Consider the following 20,738-nt stretch of genomic DNA (forward strand, 5'->3'; position numbering starts at 1 on the left):
AAAAAAAGAAAAAGTAATTTTGTATATTAATGGGGAATATACTTGAGTGCTGAAGAGTAAGGGAAAGAAAAATTTCATGGTCTCTGTGGTTAAGTGAGTGGTAATGCACCCCCATGGGGCTTTCAGATGTTGGCCATCACAGGAAAAATCCAGTAGATATAAGTGATCCGTCCTGCTGGAGTGAGGCCCCTCCAGCCTGGCCCTCACTGCAGATGCTGGGAAGGTCGGTGCTTGGTGACCTCTTAGAAGCAGACTTGGGCCTCTTTCCCCCTGTGCTCCAAACCAGCATACTGATGGCCTGCTCCAGTCCAAAGGTGACTCCTTGGGTTAATGTCGACGTGTTCTGCTGAGAGCACAGTACCAACCAAAAGAGCCTCAAAGCCTGCTTTTCTGCCTTAAAAACACTAAGCAAACATGTCCTGCAGCAATGTCAATTACTGGCTCCTGGGAATGCACCTCAGCAACGGTCACGCCCTCATTTCAAAGGCAATATGTTAGGCTATTATGTGAGCAAATACAGTGCACGTCAGTGAAAATCCATTGATGATGATGAATTCTGGTTACTGTTGGCTGCAGCCAGATACAGGATGGTGAGTAAGGGGTAAAACATTAGCCCTTGAGCCCTGTAGGTTCTTGCTGTAAACAGGTCAGAGTTTCCTAAGAGCTCAAGCAAAACATGAAAGAAAAAACAAAAGCTAGAGATAAGACTCTGGGAAGACAGAAAAACAAGGAGGCAAAGAAAGCAAAAGGAATAACAACAACAACAACAAAAAATACTTGAGGGGAAAAGAGTAAAATGATCTTTAAAAGGGAAGGAATTAATAAATAGTAAGAAAAAGACTGAAAAATAGAAAGAATGCCAGAAGCTTCTCTATGGGAGGTTTGTGTAGAGAAGAGTTGATTCAGGTTTGGAGAAGTCCAAGAGTTGTAGAGAAAGCTGAATTGTTTGATTATTTTGAAACCTTCAAAGAAAAATATATAGGAAAGCTGTGAAAGAAAGTAGCTGCTCAAATTACTCTTGGTCTGCTGTAGGGTCTGTATGTTTGAAAACACTGTTGTGTCATCGCTGTTTTAGGGTCCTGATTTTGATTGTTGAAGTGGGTTAACCTGTATGAATGTGAAACATTTCAAGGTTTTGTTGCGGTATCTTCATTTTTGTAAGTACTTTGTATTCACATAACATGATGCAGTTAACATGCCTCCTTCCAGTAAAAAACATAGAGTTCCAGAGACATCTTGTCTGTAGATCAAGGCATAGTGCAGTTCCCCATTGTTATTATAAATATGCTTTTGTGAAAATACAGGCAATTTCAGCTCCTCTCATTTCCAGAAACTGGTGCAATCATGGTGTGCTTTGTGTACCTGCATATTGAGTTGCCCAATGCAGACAGGTGGTGCTTTCTGTACGTGCTTCCTCTGGCTGATGCTACCAGACAAACAAGTGTCCCTTGCTGTGCCATCACCGAGTGTGGTGAGCAGCAGACTCCCACTGTGCCCAGAGTGGCCCTGCAGTCCTGCACCTCTGCCAGGATCCTGAGAACGTGTTTCATCCTCAGCATCCATGCTTTCTGCACTTATCTTGTTCCTGTTACAGAATAGAGGTGATGCCAGAAAAGCTTTGGTTCCTTGGTCTTGGCTCAGAATGTATTAACCATTAGCTGCTGTCCCCTCATCTTTCAGGCCTTTGCTTTTAGTATTCCCTTGTCATATTCCTTGCGTCATATTCCCCAGGCTGAGATTTCTCATTATTTTATAACAAGGAACCTCTGAGTTTTTCTGAGTTGCCACTGATCTGGTGTTAACAGCTGGGCCCAGCAGCAACATGCAGTGGTAACCATCCACATGAGATTTATATGAACTTTTCTTCTGTTTGCTTCTGGTAGTGCTTTAGCGGTATGATCACAGTTATGTTCACATCATCCATCATTAAATGCCTAACTTAAGAAACAAGGATCTTCATGGCAAATGTAGAGGTACGCTGCCCTCCAATGAGAGCAGAGCCTTGTGTTCTCAGGCTACAGCTGGGTTACCTTGTTTATCTGTTATTCTCAGGTTTGTTTTTTTCAAGTGTTTTGGTGTGAGGATTTGAGGCAGCACCAATACTTCTGTGAGAAATTTACAGTTGAGGCTTATGCGGTGCAGGAGAACTGAGCAGCAGTCCCTGGCCACAGACCTGCAGTTTTGGAAGTGACTGAGGGGAGCTATGGGTGTTTGGGCAAAGGATGGACCGGACCATCCCCTCCTCTCACCTGAGGAAGCTGCCACTGCCAGGGGAAGCTTTCATGACTGCAGGAAGCAGCTGCTTCATCCACATGTCTCTCATTAGGGGTGGGAGCAACAGTAACAGTGTTATCAGTGTGGGCCAGCTCTGAGCAGTGGTCCCACTCCTGCACTAAACATCTTCCCCCACCCTAAAAATTCTGTTTTATTCCCACTCTCATCCCTTCTTCCCTCACACCAGCCTATGGAAATCTCCACTGCCTTCCCCTGAAGCCTGCTTTGCCAGTGCTGAATTGCATTTTACTACCCCACAGATGAGAACAAAATAAACTACTTTATCCTCCATCATTTGGGCAGCAAAATGCAATTTGCTGGTGTTGCTGCAGATCTCGGAGCCAGCCGTGGTCTAGAGGCTTTTATCACTTCGCAATCTAATCTACTGGATGCCTCTTGCATTGGAAGAAAATGCTTTTTAAGGCCAAAAAAAGGCTGTGTATTTATACATGCATAAGCCCACAATGATATACGTGTTCTCGTATATCTATGTATGTATGTACATATGTCTATATAAATAAAAAATACATGTAACTCTTAGGAAGTCCACACCTAACTTGCTAATGTCAGCTATGGCTGATAGACAGCTAAGTCAGACTCTTTTTATAGTCCATTTCTAAAATGAAACCATAAATTTTAAAGCCAGGCTTCATCATTGCAGAGAAAAAAGCTTTTCCAGTCTATTGATGAAATATAACATTTGATAGGATTTATGAGGCCCAGATTCGGGAGGATCATTTGCAGAGCACTTAAAGCTGCTTTTTCCTGCCCTTTGCCTTCCCTCCTCCCAAATACACATACCAAAAAAATCCATTAGTAATGAAAAATTATTAAGGATGATTTTTCTTGATTCCATACAAATGTCAATTTGAGAGAGAAAAAGAGGAGGAAAACAATTGCAGGAAAGCCATGCTGACTATACAAGAGGAATACAAACTTTTGCTAATAAATACACAGCGTGATTTGATGTAATAGAATCATTTGTAACGTGTGTACACCTACTTTTAATAACACGAGGTGGATTTTGTTTTTTTTATCACATAAAGAGATGCTCACAAACCAATCATGTGAAGTTCAAAATAAAAGTGACCAGCTTCTTGGTGCCTTGATAAAGTTTCCTTCTGACTTGTATTATTAGAGTGGTAGTTTCAGAGGAAAAGCATCCTCAGTAACTTGTGATCACAGTATCTGTCAAATGGTAGGAAATGAATAAAACTGCTAGACAGCATCAGATTTATTAACAGCTCTAAGAAAACCAAAATTAATGCATTTTCTCATCTTTGATGGGCTGAAATGTCCATGTGCTGTACTTATCTTAATGGACAAGTGAAGGAAGTAGCACTCATCAATTAAGTCTCTCATTAAGCTGACTACAGCTTAATCTGGAGAGTTTGCAGGAGGAGCTCTGCCCTTACCGGACTGTGCTTCCAGGTGCTTGCAGTGGCCTCAGGCAGCTTTGTGCTGCCTGCAGGGCTGGCAGACCAAGCTGGGGGCCAGGGGCTGGCAGTCTTGGAAGGCAGGCTGGGGTCAGCCACACTAACCCATACAGCTGCAGTTACAACAGGAGGTGTTGGCCTGGCTTCCACTGGAAAACTCTATTTCCTCCCTTTAATAACCAGCTTTCAAATGTTTGGGTTGAAAACACTCATGTAGGAGGTGTGCTGGAGCTGAATTGCACTGGAACATGATGACAGCTGTGTTGGGGGGCCAGGAGGGAGAAGATGAGGGGTTGTTTTGTCTATCTAAAAAGTAAAAATAAGCATATGATTCTTTCAGTAGGAAGCTGTAGGCTTTCCATACTGTGAGATAGGGGCTTTATATTTAGGAAGGGAACATAACCCAGTCTTGTACCAGACTGTGCCTTTTGCCACCCTTTGAACACAGACAATTTGACTAAATTGTAAGACTGAGAGTACTTCCCACACACAGGATGGAAACTTGGCTGCTGACTTCACCAAAAGCACTAGCCCTGCACTGCTGGAGACTAGACAGACGTTCCCAGCAGTAGGTTCTCCTGGCTGTAGGGCCTGAAGGTTCCTATGCAGCATCGAAGGATGTGGGGTCCTGGGTATGTCGTATCCCCTTGCCCTTATGAGCTGCCTTTTGGTGAGGGATAGGGTGAGCTGAGGTGAATGCAAAATCCTAAGAAATGCCAAGGACAGTCATAGGGACAGAGAGAAGGCCAGGGAGAACAAAGCAAGTTGTATGGGAGGAGCTGAGTCAAGGCAGCATGGGAGTCTGTGGGTGGGTGCCAAAGCAGAGGGATGTCTTGCCTTTCAATGCCTTGGTGCTATAAAGTTTGTGTTCTGTTAGTGTGTTATGCATGATTGCATGTATGTGAAACAATGCAGGAGGGAAGAAGTGATGTTGGGTGTCCCAAGCTACCATCAGTCTGATTGTTTACTGGTGGACTGCTTTGGGAAATGTTTCTGGGAGATGATGGAGTTCAAGGAGTGAAGGCGAAATGCTGACCCAGATGTGTCAAAGAAGGTGTTTCTGTGCTAGAGCAGCCTGCAGGGCAGGGATGCACTTGTATGGGAAGTGGTGAGGGGCTGAGGAAATTAGCATCCTCAGCTGCAAAATACAAAGAGAAAATTCAGAATATCAGGGAGAGGGCAGAGAATGAATGGAACAAGAGAAAACAGATGTGAAAGGATATGTAAGTTAACTCTCTAAACACACCGGTTGAAACTACATGAGCAAATGTAGATAGTGAAGCATGGAGAATGAGGGACGATGTTTCCTTCTCATTTGGAAGAAAGGAGAGGGGTCGTTCAAATCTGAACCAGAATACTTGCTTTACCACGTCTGAATTGTTCCAACCAAATGCAAGGTACAGGCTTACTCCTCTTTCAGGTGAGATGTATGAGGAAATGACTGTGTCTAGTGTGAAGATTCCATGGCTTTGCTTTTTTCCATTTGGATTTAATGGTTTTCAGTACAGTTACTGAAAAGGAATGGGTTGTGTACCTTTCACACTTGAAACTTAATAATCCACCCCCACTTCCTCAAGCAGAAAAGTGGGAGCCCTTCGGAGGTTCAGCACAGCTGCAGCCATAATAGGAAGGAGCGAGAGAAGCTGTGCATGCCTGGAAGTCCGGGAGCTTCCATGGGCTGTGTCATAAAAAGTAATAAAGTTACACTGCTAATTTAGGCCCTTGAGGGCAGATAAATTTCTCTGAAATACAGTTCAGCTTGTAAAATGTTTAATTCTGTTGATGCAGAGCTTTTGATGAAAACTAGCCGAAGGGAACGTGTGCTCTCCAGTCAGCGCAAACGAGAGCAAAGCAAGTGTGCTGTGCAGAGCTCAGCTGCATGATGGGCTGCCCAGGAGGGAGGGCAGGGAGGTGCTGCTGGAGTGGGCAGGGTGCCTTGAAGGCAGCAGAACTTCACAAAATCCATCAACTGCTTCGGCATCTGGCAGGGTTTCTGTTGAGCAATAACCACAAGCTAGGTTTGCCATTTATAATTCCTGAGAGAAGCTGCTGGTAATGTAGTTTTGACTTTTGAGCGTGTTCCTGTGAAACTGCTCAGATCTCAGTTATCAGTTGGAAATGCTATCCTATCAAGAGAGCTGAAATGAATTTCCCATCAGTGCTGTCCCCGCAATGAGTGTCATAAAATTTTAAGCCCACTCGCACTACTACAGCATAGAAAATATAATTAAGAACATTTCTTTTGCACATCTCTTCAGTGCTTTGTGTGTCATGTCAGAATGTGCTCAGAACAAGGGGACTTTGGGTCTTTATGTTGAAGCTGGAATGATCCAGAAAGTGTGTATGGATTATGCTCCCCTCTGTGTGAGACTGTGTGTGTTGCAGGAGTCATTCAGGCTTGCTCAGCAGTGCTTTTATTTTGCTGAGCCTTGTGCTCACGGCTAGTAAAGCATGGGAGAAATGATTTAATTTGTTAGCTTTGCTTTTCTTTATCTTGTAGTTAGAACGTTAAATGTTTTCCTTATAAGGCTTCCATGCTTCACCTTGCATGTGCCAGTGGCTTAATAAGAACATCTGCTGTCTTTCTGTAACAAATCCAATGATTTTTCTATGCACGTATATTCAGTTGTACATATAAATAGAATCCAGGCACTGTTAGATGCATATGAAAGCGTACGTCAGATTGAAATGGTAACATATGAGGTTTTCTGCAGTTCATTTGTGAAGTATCGAGTTAAAAATGAAGCTGTGAAGTAGCCAGAAAACTTTTTATTTCTGCAGCCAAAGGCATATGTGCTTGTACAGCCTATCCTAATTAGGTCTCCGATAGATTCTTAGAATGGTCAGTATGTCATGTGCTGTATCACTGCCTGAGAGTTGCTTTTTCATTGTACTTGGGCCTTTACACTGCAGAATGTAGGAGCGCATTGCTCCAGATGTCTGGCTCCTTTCACTGATCTTGTTGCTGTCTACAGCAGAATTTGAGTTTTAGCTCTGCAGCGCAAATTCACTTTGAATCTTTGGATACCATTAAACAGTGCAGTACTTCTGTACGTGTGGATGTCTACAAAGTGTGGTGATTGGAGTGGCTAGTTTAAGAGGAGCTATAAAGCAGTTCCAGCTGGAGAGCATTCTTTAGGTAAGCTCAAAATACACTCCAAATTGTCAGCACACTGCTCAGGAAAAACACAAGAAACAAATCATCTTTAGCATTCTTTTCTTCCTTTAATGTGCTTAGGGACAGCGTAGATGGAAGCCAGTCCATTTTCAACAGTTTGCATAAAGTTGTCCCTGGGTTTTGCTTCCATCCTTTAGCCGTTGTGAATAAATGTGTTGCACAGGATTTTTACTCTAAGTATACCTGTGTGTATTCCTGTGGACATAACACTGTCTGTATTTCAGTAAATATTGTATGTCTGTCCATTAATATTTGTGTGGAACTGAGAGCGTTGGTTCTTGCAATTTTTAATAAACATTGATGGTGTTACTAGTTTATACAGAACATTCAGTATGCTCCATCAAAATGGCAGGTCTAATTAGACTCCTTGAATTAGCTAATGGATTTTGAGAAAGATAGCTTACAAAGCTCTTACAGCTGTCCAAGATACTCCTGCCATGGCAGAAAGACAAAAGGCCACTGGAAGCTACAGACTCTAACGCTTTAGAGATGCAGCTGACAGTTAAAAAAGATAAATTGCATCTGTATTTTTTTTTCCCGTAAAAGTCCTAATACTGGATTAATGTTATCCTTGTAGCGATCATTCATTAAAAATACCACACACAAAAAAAAAAGAAGAAAAGAAAAAAAGAAAAAAACAACCCAACTTTATAATAAGGACATATATGGGCTGAGATCTATGACCCTGCTACTATACAGATGAGATTGATGAATTAATTTTAACATAAAATTTTTATCTGTAATGGGATTACAGATGCAGACGCGTAGGAGTTGAGGTTTGTGCCTGATTTCTAGCTGGGCCAGATCCTGTAACAGCAATCCACACTGAGGATTCCTTGCTGCCATTTTGCCAATGGTACAAATTTGCATGTGTTTACAAATGCAAAAAAAAAAAAAAAAAAAAGAGCGGTGTGAAGCTTCTGGAGGTAATTTCTGTGAGAAAACGGATAGTTACTCCTGGCTTTGTATCCTGGCTTTGTAGTTTTTATCAGAATACGTTTTAGAATGTGGACAGCATAGTCTGCTGTGAGCAAGTTCTCAGATCCTCCACTCTTCCCTCGCAAGGGAGCACAGAAATTAAGACTGTGGTGAATTGTCACCTTCTCTCCCTCTGCTTTTGCTTTGTGTGTGCAAAAGGGAATTCCAGAGGGACTTCTGAACAGTTAATTCATTGGAAGTCTGTAGAGCACTTATTATTTCAGCTTTAGCGGTAGGTTTAATAAACTGCAGTGCAAAAAAGCAAGAGTCTGCAAATGAAAAAAACTGTCTGCCAGTCGTAGGCAGGTGTGATAGCCATTAAGGAATAGAGCTTCATTTCCACACAAGAGTTTAGCATTCAGCATTTGCTTTGTTGAATTGTTAAGAGCTGCTGTAAATGGATTTGGAGGACTGAAAATCTGCTCAGTCTGTTGATGTGACCTATCTATTATAAGCATGCCAGCTGCTTTACATCAGGAAAGTGAAACACCCCCTCCCAAGTCGTGTTGTAATACAAAGTGCCAAAAAAGGCAATTTAAGTACTTTGCCGTGTAAATCCAAAAGAAATTACCTTGGAGAGAAGGCTCTCAATTATGCCTCACACGTGACATCTGTGTGATAGATAAAAGGCATAATTGATATCATCTTCAGCGAAGAAACCAGAAACTGTTTCATTGTCTAGAGGCTACTGAAAATACCAGGAAAATCTGTTTTTCATTATTTTCATTGTGTATTGTTTATAGAGAGTTTGGTTGTTGTCAGCAGCCGAGTCCCTAATCTCCCTGCTCTGCCAGCCCTTTGGAGACACGTGCACAACTCAGATCAGCAAGACGGCAATAAACTGGTCACTTGCCAGAAACAGGCATCGCCATTAACCAGGCCAAACTGGAAGGCAGCTTTTTTTGTTATTAGTTAAAAGCTGATGATTGCTTTTTTGATTAGGCACAACACAGTGGGGGGATGGGCGGGGGAAAGAAAGAAAAAATACTTTTGAAGTGAAGATGACAAACTGGCTTCGATCAAGGAAGCATCTTCCCTTCTTGGAGCAACACACAGCATATCTGCTGTTATGGCAGAGTTAAACCCTCGTGGGCCAACTTTATCTCCCTAAATCAACAAATTAGAATATATTTCCCATTAATTCTGGCCAACTGTATATAGATTACAGAAGGGCGTATTAGAGGTGAGAAGTGTCCCGGGTTGAAATGATGGTGCTCAGATGAATGTCTAGGCCATCTGCCATGGCAAACAGGAAAAGGTGTTGTATGTCATGTGAAAGGAGGGAAACATAAAAGGATGCTTTATGTCAAGCCACTGAGAAGTATTTTATAAACAGTTTGGAAAAACTGTAAGTGATACAAATCTGTTGGTCTCAGTCTATGCATAGGTCTGGTGAGGGTTCTGTAAACATATTATGAGCTATTTGGAGAAAGAAAAGGTTAATGGCTCTGCTAATTCATATCATGCAAGGCTCACCCTCCTTCCTTCTTTGTTACAAATCGGTAGGAACCCAAGAATATCATCTTCTTTCTCTCCAGTAAGCTCCTGATGTCAAGGGGTCAGCAGTGATGTTACAGGGTCAATAGGACTCACTTTACATCCAGACAAATGGTAGTCATGTGCTGCCCTAGGAGTCTTTGACCTTTTGGACATTAATGGTTGTACTGCTTTTATGTTAGCCTAAAGAATTGAAAGGTGACAGCATATGTTAGGCTGCAGGACAGTTATGACTTTGTTAAGTATTGTAAAGCAGATACAGAGTATCTGTAAAGCAGGCTCAGAGACTTAAGTATACATGTTCAAACAAACTCAAACAGATGTAAATAGCTTCTTTAGTGCAGTTTGGTTTCTTGTAGTTGATCTGTGATTCTTGGCTTTGTGTTTATATACTTATGGATAGAGTGAATCACATCCATCTATTGCTTCTAGAGGCAGTTCATCCAAACAAACTTTTTAAGGGTCAGTGTGGGACTGGGCTCACCGTCTTCCTTCCAGCCACTCTGCACAGGTTTCCTAGTGAAGTGTTCTTCTGGGGCTCCTTTGACACTGGTAAGTCTATAATTGGTATGCACAGCGTGCATTCCTGCCCAGACCAAGAAAGCAAGTGTTGTGGAGACTAATAAAACATTTAGATGTGGAGACCATTTGCATGGATCCAGTAACTAGAGAGACATGGCTCTTGAACTGGAACCCTAGCTGAGTGTGTGTAGCTGAAACCCAGGCTGGCCGTACCTGAATATCAAATGATTTCCAGACTTATAAGGCAATGTCAGTGGTGCCAACAAGGACAGGGCCTTTACTGCAGTATCGTTCATTTAGTCAAGTGCATATGAGCAAACATTCATTTCTTCCAAAACTCTCTTTCTGATGAAAGATGAAAGCTGAAGTACTGTAGAATTACAGTCTTCTCAGTGATCTTCTTTTTGTCACTCTCCATCATTCTTTTTATTCCTTCCTACTGTTGAGGTTGCAGAAGGATCTTCGTAAGCAGAGTAATACTTCAGAATAGGATGAGAAGGGCTGGAATTGATAGAGTAATGTTCCAGAATGTTTGTTTGTTACAACTCCAGAATGAAAGTTTTATCCTGAGTGAAATACGTTCTTATATGCTCTTTTGGACTCCCTTCCATACTATATCTGGGCAGACCAGTATGTTCCCTTCAGGATATAAAACTAGGTTTATTTTACAACAAATTGTGAATGAAAGATTGTCCATTCTCTTGAGTCTGTGAATTAAATTGGGTTTGTTTGTTAATGGAAAATTCACTAAAAGACTCTTAAAATAAAAATAAAAATGGAAGCATAAGTAGTTTGTTTAGAGGCTGACAGTCAGCTGGGCAAAATCAGCGACTGAAGTAAGTGGATGGCAAAAAAGCACTGTGCAGTATTAATGGGTTTAGGAAAACCACTGGAAACAAAATGTTTATTGCCTCTTTAAATGTGTGTTTATATACAGCTTTAAGTGGTTCATCGTAGTCTGTACATGCAACACTTGTTTTTAATTTTGTGCTATCTAGAGAGCTGCAGTAAGAAGTCATTAATTTAAAAAATGACATTTTCAACCTGAATGATTGAAATCCAGATTAGCTACTCGGAGGGAGAATAGAGGGGAGATTTTATTGTGTACGACCTGAGCCATCTGTATTAAATGCTGCTGCTGATGTTTTGGTTCTTAGGAAAACATAACTTGTGGTATTGAGAATATCATGTTATTGCTATTTTGCTTCCTCATCTAGCCCTTCTGAGATGACAGGATGGAATTTCACAGTCTTTATTTTATGCAGTGTTGAAGACAGCTCCACAATACATCTGTGCCAAAGTACAGGTTCCATTTTGTTTGGGGGCGCCTGTGCCATTTCACAGCAGTGCTCCTTGCATTCACAGTAGGCAAGGTGGAACCCATGTTGTGACTTGGGCAAATTCAAGTATAAGGGAGAAAAAAAAAATTTTTCACTTTTTTTTTTTTATTTTTAAATTATTATTTCCAAAGAAAGGCCATTGCACTATGTGCAAGGGAGAAGGGCTGAGAAGTCCATGAGTAAAAAGCACAGCTGGAGGCTGGGAGCATGCTGGGACCAGTGGCACCTGTGTGGCTGTGCAGCTCTCTGAACATCATGTAGTGCAGGGACTTGTGTCAGGGCAGTGAGTTGTGCACTACTGTAGATACCACGAGGGCTGTGGTATTTATATCTCCTAAAGGAGGGAGCACTACATTAAATGTAAAGCTGCCATAAAAGAAACCTGTCTGCAGAGCTTACTAGGGTGGATAAAAGCTTCAATAAGGCTCCTTAATATAAATTGACTTTGGTTGGAGTGTTGTTTTCGTATTTCTTCTGTAAGTTCAGGTTCCTGCCACTGTAAGTAGTCACGCATCCTAAACGTTTGAACTGGTATTCATTTGCTGTTTCCCCATCTGAGAACTGCTATCTGATCAAACCAATATTTTTTAATTATGTATTTATAGGCAGATGGGAGAATAGTTTACAGTCAATGTATGATCTTCTCTGCAAACCTTGGAAAATTGTGTTGTTTGGTTGGGGCTTTTTTGTTTGTTTTTTGTTGTGTTTTTTTTTTTAATATTGCCTTATCAGTTTCTTTTTTTTATTACTGATGACTTCATTCTGTTTGAATTCAATGCTTCAGTTTCTTTGGGGTAAACTACTAGATTATGTATGCGATATTTGCACAGTGCTGATTGAATTCATCTGGTGAGTTCGAATGTGGTTCATATATTCACATAATTGTCAGGAGCCAACTTGAAATTCAGAACCGTTTCGTGAGCCTTGCACAGGGCATCATATTCATCTCACATTTCTCGGGAGTGGGTAAAACTTTCATGGTAAGCTAGATATGCAGCTCTTTCAACAGCCAATGTCTTTTGCATTTGTGCTTATAAACAGTGATGGAGAAAAAAATTAGATGTGGCATTTTAACTGTTCCTTGAAAAAATGAAGCTGATCGTCCCCATTCCGATCTGCTACTCCCTCCCTCCGATCAAATTCTGAACTTGCTGGCCAGTTCTGACCAGATTTGACAGACGATTAGATGTTCAAAAGATAGAAACTGTGTATTCTTTATGAAAATGAGCAGCCTGCTGGAGGGGCCCAGATGAATGCCCGTGCTGGGGAGAGACTTCACAGTGTGAGCTCAGTCCCATCACTGGACACTGGAGAACTCACAGGAGAGGAGCAGAGGAAATCAGGTTTCACAGAGCTGCTTGTTTCCACAGAGATTATGCTTTCCATGTGGTGCTATCTTTCATTCAAATGTTCATAGTGAGATTTTGTACTTTTTATGTGATATGGGAGGGGTTTACCAATGACAAAGCTGTCAGGCCCTTAGTATATATGTATAAAATCAGCTGGATTTCTGCATTTGATCTGCACCTACCTGCTGGCTGGATGGGCCTAAGCAGAGGGAAGTTCACCTATGGGAAATCTGCAGTGAATGGAGAACAAGCTGCTGTTACTCCCTCTCACAGTATTTGACACTTTGCTGGAATGAGTCAGTCAAGCTCAAATTTCATTTAAAAAACAAACAAAAAAAAACTTAGAGTATTTTCAGTTTACCTCTTAAGCCAAAATAACTGGAGGTAAAAGGGGGATGTGATCTTCAGGCCACCGGCCACAGATGCTGATTCCATTTGCAGAGAGCTGCAGGGAGCAAGCTCAGCTCATCAAATTGGCCATGTTGCAGAGGATCTCAGCATTTCCTTCTCCCAGCTAAGGCGGCTTTAGGTAATGGCATTGGTAAAGCAACAGGAACAGCATTGCACTTTGGGTCTTATCTGCCTGCTAGCAGCTCTAATTAAAGTCTTTATCTGTAGTCACAAGGGAAGTCTGGGGATTTCACAGGTATTGTATTGCTCATGAACAGTGGGGCCAAGCTTCACTGTTCTAAGTGATATCCACCATTAGCTAATACTTAGTTTGAGTATTTTGCAGACTGGAGATGGTTCTCTGCTATTTGACAACAATTCATGCAAGGAATGGAGACATTTATCTGTGAAAAGAGTCATAGGGAAAAGGGAATGTATTGTTTTTTTTTCAATACTCCACGATGTTTGTGCAAGCTTTCCGCACTGTCTTGGCAGATGATAAAGAAAAATGTCCAGTGTTCTGGAAGAACTCCGTAAGTCAGCCAGAGAAGCTTGAAACCTCAGGGGCTTTGTAGAATAGAGGGGATGGATAGCTTGGGATCCGTGGAAGACAAGTAATTTAATCATTTGATTTTTTTGTGGAAACACACTGGTGCTGCCAGGAAACACTTCCAGCCCTGCGTACTCTGTTGCACTTGCAACCTAAGTGGGATTCCCCTCCCTTGGTAATTAGTTTCAAAAGTAATTTATCCACCATTCTAGATTGCTATTTGCTTTTAGAAAATATGTATTATTTAACTGGCAGGTTTATGTCTAATCTTCTCTATGTACTTTTCAAATTCAGTTTGCTGTGCAGTTCATACAAAAGGCTTGCCTAGATTCTGGCCGGCTCTTAGTGGAGTGCAGTGTGACAAGATGTTCCACAGAGCGCATGTGAATAAGTCTGTACTCTCTAGACCATTATTGGTGTAGCAAGGCTGAGGTTAAGAGAATGTATGAATACGTTCTGCAACAACAGCAGTGTGAGTTTAGAAGTTGCCACAAAGAAATCCTACAATTCCCTGTGAATGTCATTAAATGCTACTGAGCCACTCAGTCAGTGTGCTTCCCAGTGCTGGCTGGAGTAGGGCTGGAAATAGGTCTGAAAAAGCTTTTATTTTAGTCATTTTCATGTGCCTGTATTTTATTTTAATAGAATTCCTAGGGATTTTCAGGATTGCTTTTTAATCCTTCTGATAAACAACATTGCCAGCCTTTACCAAGGCAGCTTGCAGTGTACCCAGCATAGAAGTGAGTCTTTGTCAAATTACTGATTAATTACTACCTTTAAAAAAAATGGTGTCAGAATTCAGTAGCATGCTTTCCCATCTCTTTTGCCTCTCCTCTGTATTCGTGGCTGATGTTTTAGTTCTTGGTACAGTTGGGAGCGAGGTTGTTTTTTGAGATAAAACTTTTTTCTGTGCTTGTCTGTGAATATTGTCTATTTCTTACCTTGAACAAATGTAATTTTAGGGAAATTCCACATTTAGCATGGGAGCAAAAGGGAACATTTTCCTGGCAGCTTATCATCATCATTATTATTAAAATATGATAGCCATTTATAGCTGCTCATAGGAATGTTAAAAGTTTCCTTGTGCTCCCCCATCTGTCTGCATCCATCTGTTGTCTCTTGTCTTGCATTGGAATTGTTAAGTTCTTTGGGCAGGGACAGCCTTTTTTCAAAAGGGGGATCAAATTCACAATTAGGAGTTTTTTAATATGGGAAAGCAAAAATAGGGCTGTTGTGAGCCAGCGGGCGCTATGGAAATTAAGAGTCAAATATTTGCAGTCCATTTGTCTCAGGTGTGAGCACTGCGTGTGTGCTGATGTGGGTATCTGGGAATTGTTTTAATATGTATAGATATATGGGTTTTATTTAGCATCTGTTATCTTTCTCAGTGGCTGTGCAGGTGGTGGGAATGCTGACCGAATCCAGAAGTTACGGAAGGAGTACCATCAGGCCAGGCGAGAGGGCTTACCTTTCTATGAGGATGACGAAGGACGAGCACAGATGTCTGATTGCGACCACCGCTGGGTATGTCCACAATGTCCTGAATAAGGCTGTTGCAGCGTTCAAGTTTTGCAAAAGAAACTGATACATTTGTATTTTCTAGAAGTCCTCTGTCAGTTTATCATGAATTTGAGGGGTTTACAAAATTGGAGAAATCTTTAATGCCAACCCTTCTACCTCAAGAAAACACTGATAACATGAAAACTTGGCTGAGAATACTGTGCTTGTTTACTGCCTTTGGTCTAGGCCCAGGCTTCCTCTCTCCTGAGGTCCAATATATCCTTGCCAAACTTCATCACATGTGGTAGCATCAAGGCTTTTCAGTAGGCTTTATGGTACTTCGGATGTTTCCATGGGTTAACGACAGCATTGGAAGAACAGGCTCTCACTGTGCTTAGCTGCAAAGTGAGAAAGGAAATACAGGCATATCTATCCTGCCCCTTTCTGCTCACAGGACAATAGCAGTCTGGCTGTGATGCATCCTCAGTCACTTCCATAAAGTGGAAAATGGAATAATTTGCTCCTACTCCATCAAAAGATCTTAAAATATTTTACTGCTATACTGTCATGGTGGTCAAACGTTACAGGCATACTGTTTTCCTGATTATACACCTAGGATTCTCACTACACAAAGACACATAATCTTCTCACTGCTGAAGAATAACCTGTGGTAGAACCAGAAATTAAGTCAAGAGTGCTGGATTTTTTAACGTATTAAATAAATGCAACAGCTGTAGTCTATGGGATGACAATTATGGCACTCATGAGCTCCACCTGAGCAGATTTCAGAGTTGGACTCTCTTTACAAGTAATTATAATCAACTGGCATTCAAGAACGATACGGTGCAATGTATGCTAAATTTTAAATTTGAGTTAAGAAAGAGGCACGTTATATTAAAAATCTTAAAAATCCAAGTACACCTGGGCTTTGAGCTAACATTGCTTCTAATGAACTCCATAGTACTGGTGGTACAAATGCTGAAGTGCAATCTTCGGTCATTGGGGTTATAGACCAAAAAATACCTATGTGAGACTATAGACTTTATTGCATTCACAAAGATAAAGTTCAAAGGGGGATGTTTTTGCATTAATCATTGTCCTTATTTGTTCGTTAACTCACCCTCCTCCCCCCAAGAAAAAGTATATATTATTCTGAATCTGTTGCTGAGAAATTCACTTTCAGTGAAATCGTTCTTTCCTTTGAGAAGTTAACTTCAATCTCCCGCCTTAGATTTTGTGACCCGAATTTGCCATTCTTCTTCTGAATAGCTTTTGTAAACTGAACAGAGAACATTCATCAAATGCTTCTTTCTGTTGTAATTGTGTGGTGTGTAAAGTGTCCTGACAGAGGCCCTGGACTGGCCTAGTGGTACCAGTTCAGCAGACTGAGTTTTTTTACTTCTTATCTGAAACTGATAAAGCTTTATTAATCCTCACAGGAGGCTGATATTTATGACCCAGTGTAGTTTCCTAAGATTCACAAAGGTTTCTTCCAGGTAATCCTTTTTAAGCCTTTCCTATTAGGTATAATACCCCAAGATTACTGATTTCCAAAGCTTTATTTTTCCTATGAGGCAAGTTGTCCTTAATCAGAGCAGCTGAAAGGGAGCTTTGAGTATCTCAGTCTTGAACTGATTAATAACATTGGCACCAGGATTGTTTCTTTTAGTCCTTCAAATACAGAATATTTTTAAAACATTTTTTGTTGTGAGGAATTGCAGTCTGCTTAAAAATCTGAGTGTACCTTGAGGGCTTTAATACACTGAAGTTTGTTGCTGCAACAGTTTCTCTAGTTGAAGTGGTTTACAAATTTCAAAGACTTCTGGTCTCATCGTTGCAACAATATCATTCATTGATCCACCCAGCCAGGCTTTCATAGACAGCCTTTCAGCCTCTGAAATACTGCGGCCATGACTTGTTGTCTTTTCACTCCTGGCTGAAATTTCTTTAATTCTACTTCGACATGTGATTTTACCCTTAAAATATATGTTACATCAATCTATTCAAACAAAAACGAAGGATTAAAGTTAGAATCAAAATACTCAAAGGAAAACAAATGTTTCAAAACATCTTGCTAGGAGAGACCTCAGGATATTTTATAAGCAATGTCACATCACCCGCCTCGGGCTGCTGACCCTCAGTAGCACAGTGTAATACAGACAGAACACCAGCTGGTTTTTTCCATCTTTACTCAATCAGTGAAGAAACATGTTGATGACTAATTGCATAATTGTAAATAAAAACTTACTCTGATCTTCAGGACATCAGATCTTTCTTTAAAGAATTGGTAGACAGCTGGGGAGGAGGAAAACCTTCTGGTACAGGTTTTCTTGCTTCATACAGGAGGTAATGTCACCAGGGAAGCTGCAGCTGGAAAGGAGATCCTGCATCTCTGTGTATATTTTTAATACTCAATTTGTTCTTTCTTTGTTTTTATCAGTCAATTGTGTTACCTAAGCCAGCTTTTCTATATGATTTCTTTCTGATGTACAGCAGCTGCTGTAATCACTACTCACCATCTCACAAAACATGCAGATAAGTTGGGAAATAGCAGAGGATAATTTCAGAAGACGCTATCCTGTCACAAATCAGCAGCCTCAGAAATGGGTGCTGGGTCTTGTCCTCCAAAACAAGTATCTGAGAACTCATGAGGCAAATCTCTATCTGATAAAGCTGACATTGACAAGTGGCCTTTAGCTGACACTGTAATGGGACAGAATTTCTAATAGAAGGGGTATTTCTAACAATCTACTTTTTTTTTTTTTTTTTTTTTTTTTTTTTTTTTAAGTGGGATAAATCAAGTTAAACTGCAAAGCTGACTAAAAAGCCAGCATTGTAAGACAAAATGATCTCATGACAGGCAATTGGGATCCATAAATGTTTAAAAATAAGGTCAAAAATTCATTTTAAATAGGACTGCTATTCTCTCATCATCCATTCTCCCCCATGTATCCTTTTCCCAATCCTCTTCTGTTCCTCTCATCTGTTGCTGGATGAATTCTCTGCTCTCTTGTGCCTTCATTCTGCTCTTCCTTCCCCACAGTCTGTTCTTTTTCTAAATAACTGAATAATTCAGTTTCGTGTGTCTCCATAAACAGACACATGTATACAGTGCTGTTTGTACTATAGAGTCAGATCCTTCAAAATTTGTTTCCACTTTCTTTGTGCTTTGATTTGTTGCTGAGTTTTGTATCCTTTAGATTCATCTGCACTTGCTTCCCCTTCTTCCCCTCCCCACCCACCCATCCCCCCCACTGTGTTTTTCAGATTTACAACTAGAAAAATGATGGGCATGGTTTTACAGGGTGGATCACAAGGCTTAAATTAAAACCCAGGTAGATCTAGTTAACCAAAGGGTAGCGTGAGGGCAAGTCCAAATGCTGCTTGGGAAAAAAGGATGCCTGTTGTTGTCAGTATGCCATGAGATTACCCTAAAATATTCTGACACTTAGGATGTCTGTCGGGAAGTAATCATCTGCAAGACAGAGTTCAGACTTGTTTGTACATGTTGATGTTTTATCAGAACATCAAATAGTGAATGCACTCATGAAAATATTCTATACAAACCTAATCCTAAATCCATTGGGACTACAGGAAAAAAGCTTAATATATCTGTATATGTATTACTGGATACTGCAGTATTGGTGAGACGCTGAGAGAACTACAGTAAGCTGCAAGAATGTAGGCAATCTCCCTAGGAGTTGGAGAGCCTTTTCGTGAAACACTCTTTTTCAGGGATTTAGCAACAGAGTAGCAACAGATCATGAGAAATAGAGAAGGAGATGTCAAGATAAGCTACAAAGTATGCATGTACTCCTCTATTTAAGAACATTGAAATAATGAGGAATTAATCATGTATTTGAGGATTTACTTGGATTGTCTTACAGACTTTGCACAAATCCAGTTATTTAACATCAATTCTTTCCTTCAGGGTGGCAGTAAATTCTTGAAATTCTATCCTTATTTTGTACATTTGCAGAGTATGAGTAACACAGGCTACACTGCAAATAGTTCTTCACCTGTTAGTGACCACATCAGCTTCGTTGTACTAAACTTCATATCAAGTGGTTCTCAGAGCTGCCTTTTTATTGCAAATCAGGTTTGTAAGTTGATAAGTAGCCTAAAGATGTAAGAAAATCTGTCTCTGGATGGTAGCTGTGGATGTTTTGATTGAAACAAATCTGTAATGTACTGAGTTTTGTCAGTTCCCAGTTGAGAGTACAGAAGAAGAATTGTGCCTGTCTGTGCTAAAGGCCAACTACTTTATTGTGTGCCTGGCAGGAAGCCAAGCCTAAGAATCAAACAGAAAAAAGAAAGAAAGGAATGTTTAGGACTGTATTATTATTCCATAATGTGTCAAAGGGTTCTATGCTTACTTTCAGAATTTGCTTGTACTTTTCTTGATCAATTAAACCTGAGTTCAGGATACTGCAAGTCAAATAGGTTGGGCTCCCAAATCACACTAACGTTTGTGTTGGATCATGGCTAGAAACAGAAATTCCAATTTCCAGAATAACAACATTCCTGTCTTCTAGTGCAATGGGAAAGTGATAATTTTATGTACTTTGTGAAACCCTATAGCAGAAACTGCTGTGAATTCAAGACTTTGAGCCCACAGATTATTAGTCAGTGAAAAGCATTGAGTTAAAAAAAAGAAAGAAAGAAAAAGACAATGACTTAGGATGTAATTGCTTTGAAAACTCTAGATCAGAAGTATTTGAGTATGTGTTTTTACAACACATTATTAGATGTGATCTGAAGTGTTTTATGAGGATGCAAGATTAGCTCACCAATCAAAAATTTGTTATGGTCTCTACTTATCTCTGAATGATGAAGGCTTCAGATTGGGTTGTATTCTAAAAAGCTGTTCTAAGGAAGCGGAGATGTTTTGAAATTTGCAGGCTGGATTTGAGGGTGGGTTCTGGGGAAAATTATTTAGAAAAATCCCTGCCAAACCTCATGTGAAAAATAAACTATTCCAAATGGCACATGCAAGGAGAGCCAAATTCAGTTCCATTAATACTAGTAATAATGAGTGATTTTTATACTTGTTTGGAGTCATTCCTACTTACACAAAGGTTGAATTTGGCATAGTGAAACTGAACCAGAGGGGAGCCTGGAATGCTCTTGTCTTCATGCTAACACTATGTACACACTCTTGTTTACCAGGGGGAAACAGTTCTGCTGCCATATGTCGTCTTATCAAAGCCCACTGGTACAGTTTATAACCTAGAATATTCTGTGAATTCCAGAAATACGTCATGTCACCTTTTCCACAAGGTACCTCATCACATGGCTGATTTCTGTTCTATTTAATCACAGGGGGGTGATTCTGAGGACAAACTCTGAAGTTTTCACAGAGATAGCAGGAGGAAGCATGAGGAAAGCAAGCAGCTCTGCTGGGCTGCCTGGACATGGCCATCCTGCCGGACTGGCCATAGCAGAAGGCTGCACATTAACACATGCTCTGGTGGTCGTGTCCCTCACACCTAGGAAAGATTCTTCTGATGTTGCCCAAGTTGAGAACTTGACTGTGGTATCACAGAGACCACAACAGCTGACACAGATCATCTTGGTACATTGTGAAGAGCCCCAGAGATTTTGTCTTGTTTTCTCTCATTTGCCAGTGTGTTTGGGAAGGCAGGAAACAAATCTCTAATTGGTAATTATATTGATGAGGAAAATGAGTAATCCATGCTGTATAGCAAGGTGAACTGCACTTGT

At 40.7% G+C, this 20,738-nt stretch overlaps 1 protein-coding gene across 1 annotated transcript in view; it reads left to right on the top strand.

Annotated features, from left to right (window-relative positions):
- Positions 1 to 20,738, top strand: part of PARD3B (par-3 family cell polarity regulator beta) — a 366,162-nt gene that overhangs the window by 302,833 nt on the left and 42,591 nt on the right. The window contains 1 exon segment of the mRNA XM_015868265.1: positions 14,903 to 15,038. Within this exon segment, the coding sequence (XP_015723751.1) occupies positions 14,903 to 15,038 (136 nt within the window).

The sequence above is a fragment of the Coturnix japonica genome, chromosome 7 (genome assembly GCF_001577835.2).
Source record: "Coturnix japonica isolate 7356 chromosome 7, Coturnix japonica 2.1, whole genome shotgun sequence".
NCBI classification, from domain to species: Eukaryota; Metazoa; Chordata; class Aves; order Galliformes; family Phasianidae; genus Coturnix; species Coturnix japonica.